At 57.5% G+C, this 424-nt stretch overlaps 1 protein-coding gene across 1 annotated transcript in view; it reads left to right on the top strand.

The window, feature by feature from the left end:
* Positions 1-6: 6 nt before the first annotated feature.
* Positions 7-424, top strand: part of WNT7A (Wnt family member 7A) — a 32,701-nt gene continuing 32,283 nt past the window's right edge. Inside the window, exon 1 of the mRNA XM_010718457.3 lies at positions 7-142. Within this exon, the coding sequence (XP_010716759.1) occupies positions 72-142 (71 nt within the window). The 5' untranslated portion in view covers positions 7-71. The remainder of the gene's footprint in view (positions 143-424) is intronic.

Genomic DNA, 424 nt, shown 5'->3' with positions numbered 1-424 from the left:
GGCCCAGCAGCGCCGCGGGCATCATTTCGCGGGCATCATTTCGTTGGGCTGAGACACGGCAAGCAAGGAATATGAACAGGAAAACAAGGCGCTGGATTTTCCACATCTTCCTGAGCCTGGGGATTGTGTATATCAAGATCGGGTAAGTAACTTTTTTTCTTTTTTTCCGCCTTTTATAACAATTGCGCTCCCTTTCGCTCTCAGCCTAACCTGCCCAGACCTGTTACTATTTAACTCGGGAAGTCTCAAAAAACCCGGTGGCGGTGATCACGAATGATTTTGTAAGAGACAGGTAGAGCCCCCGAGCCTCCGAGCGACCCTCGGGGCGCAGCCCGCAACGGGGTGAAGCGGCGGTCGGGCACTGAGCGGAGCAGGTGGACCCGGAGGGGCCCGGTTCCTTCCGTGCCCGGCGCGGGGTGCCCCG

The sequence above is a fragment of the Meleagris gallopavo genome, chromosome 14 (assembly GCF_000146605.3).
Source record: "Meleagris gallopavo isolate NT-WF06-2002-E0010 breed Aviagen turkey brand Nicholas breeding stock chromosome 14, Turkey_5.1, whole genome shotgun sequence".
Classification (NCBI taxonomy): Eukaryota; Metazoa; Chordata; class Aves; order Galliformes; family Phasianidae; genus Meleagris; species Meleagris gallopavo.
Note: the sequence above shows the minus strand (reverse complement) of the source record. Positions and strands in the feature narration are given on the sequence as shown.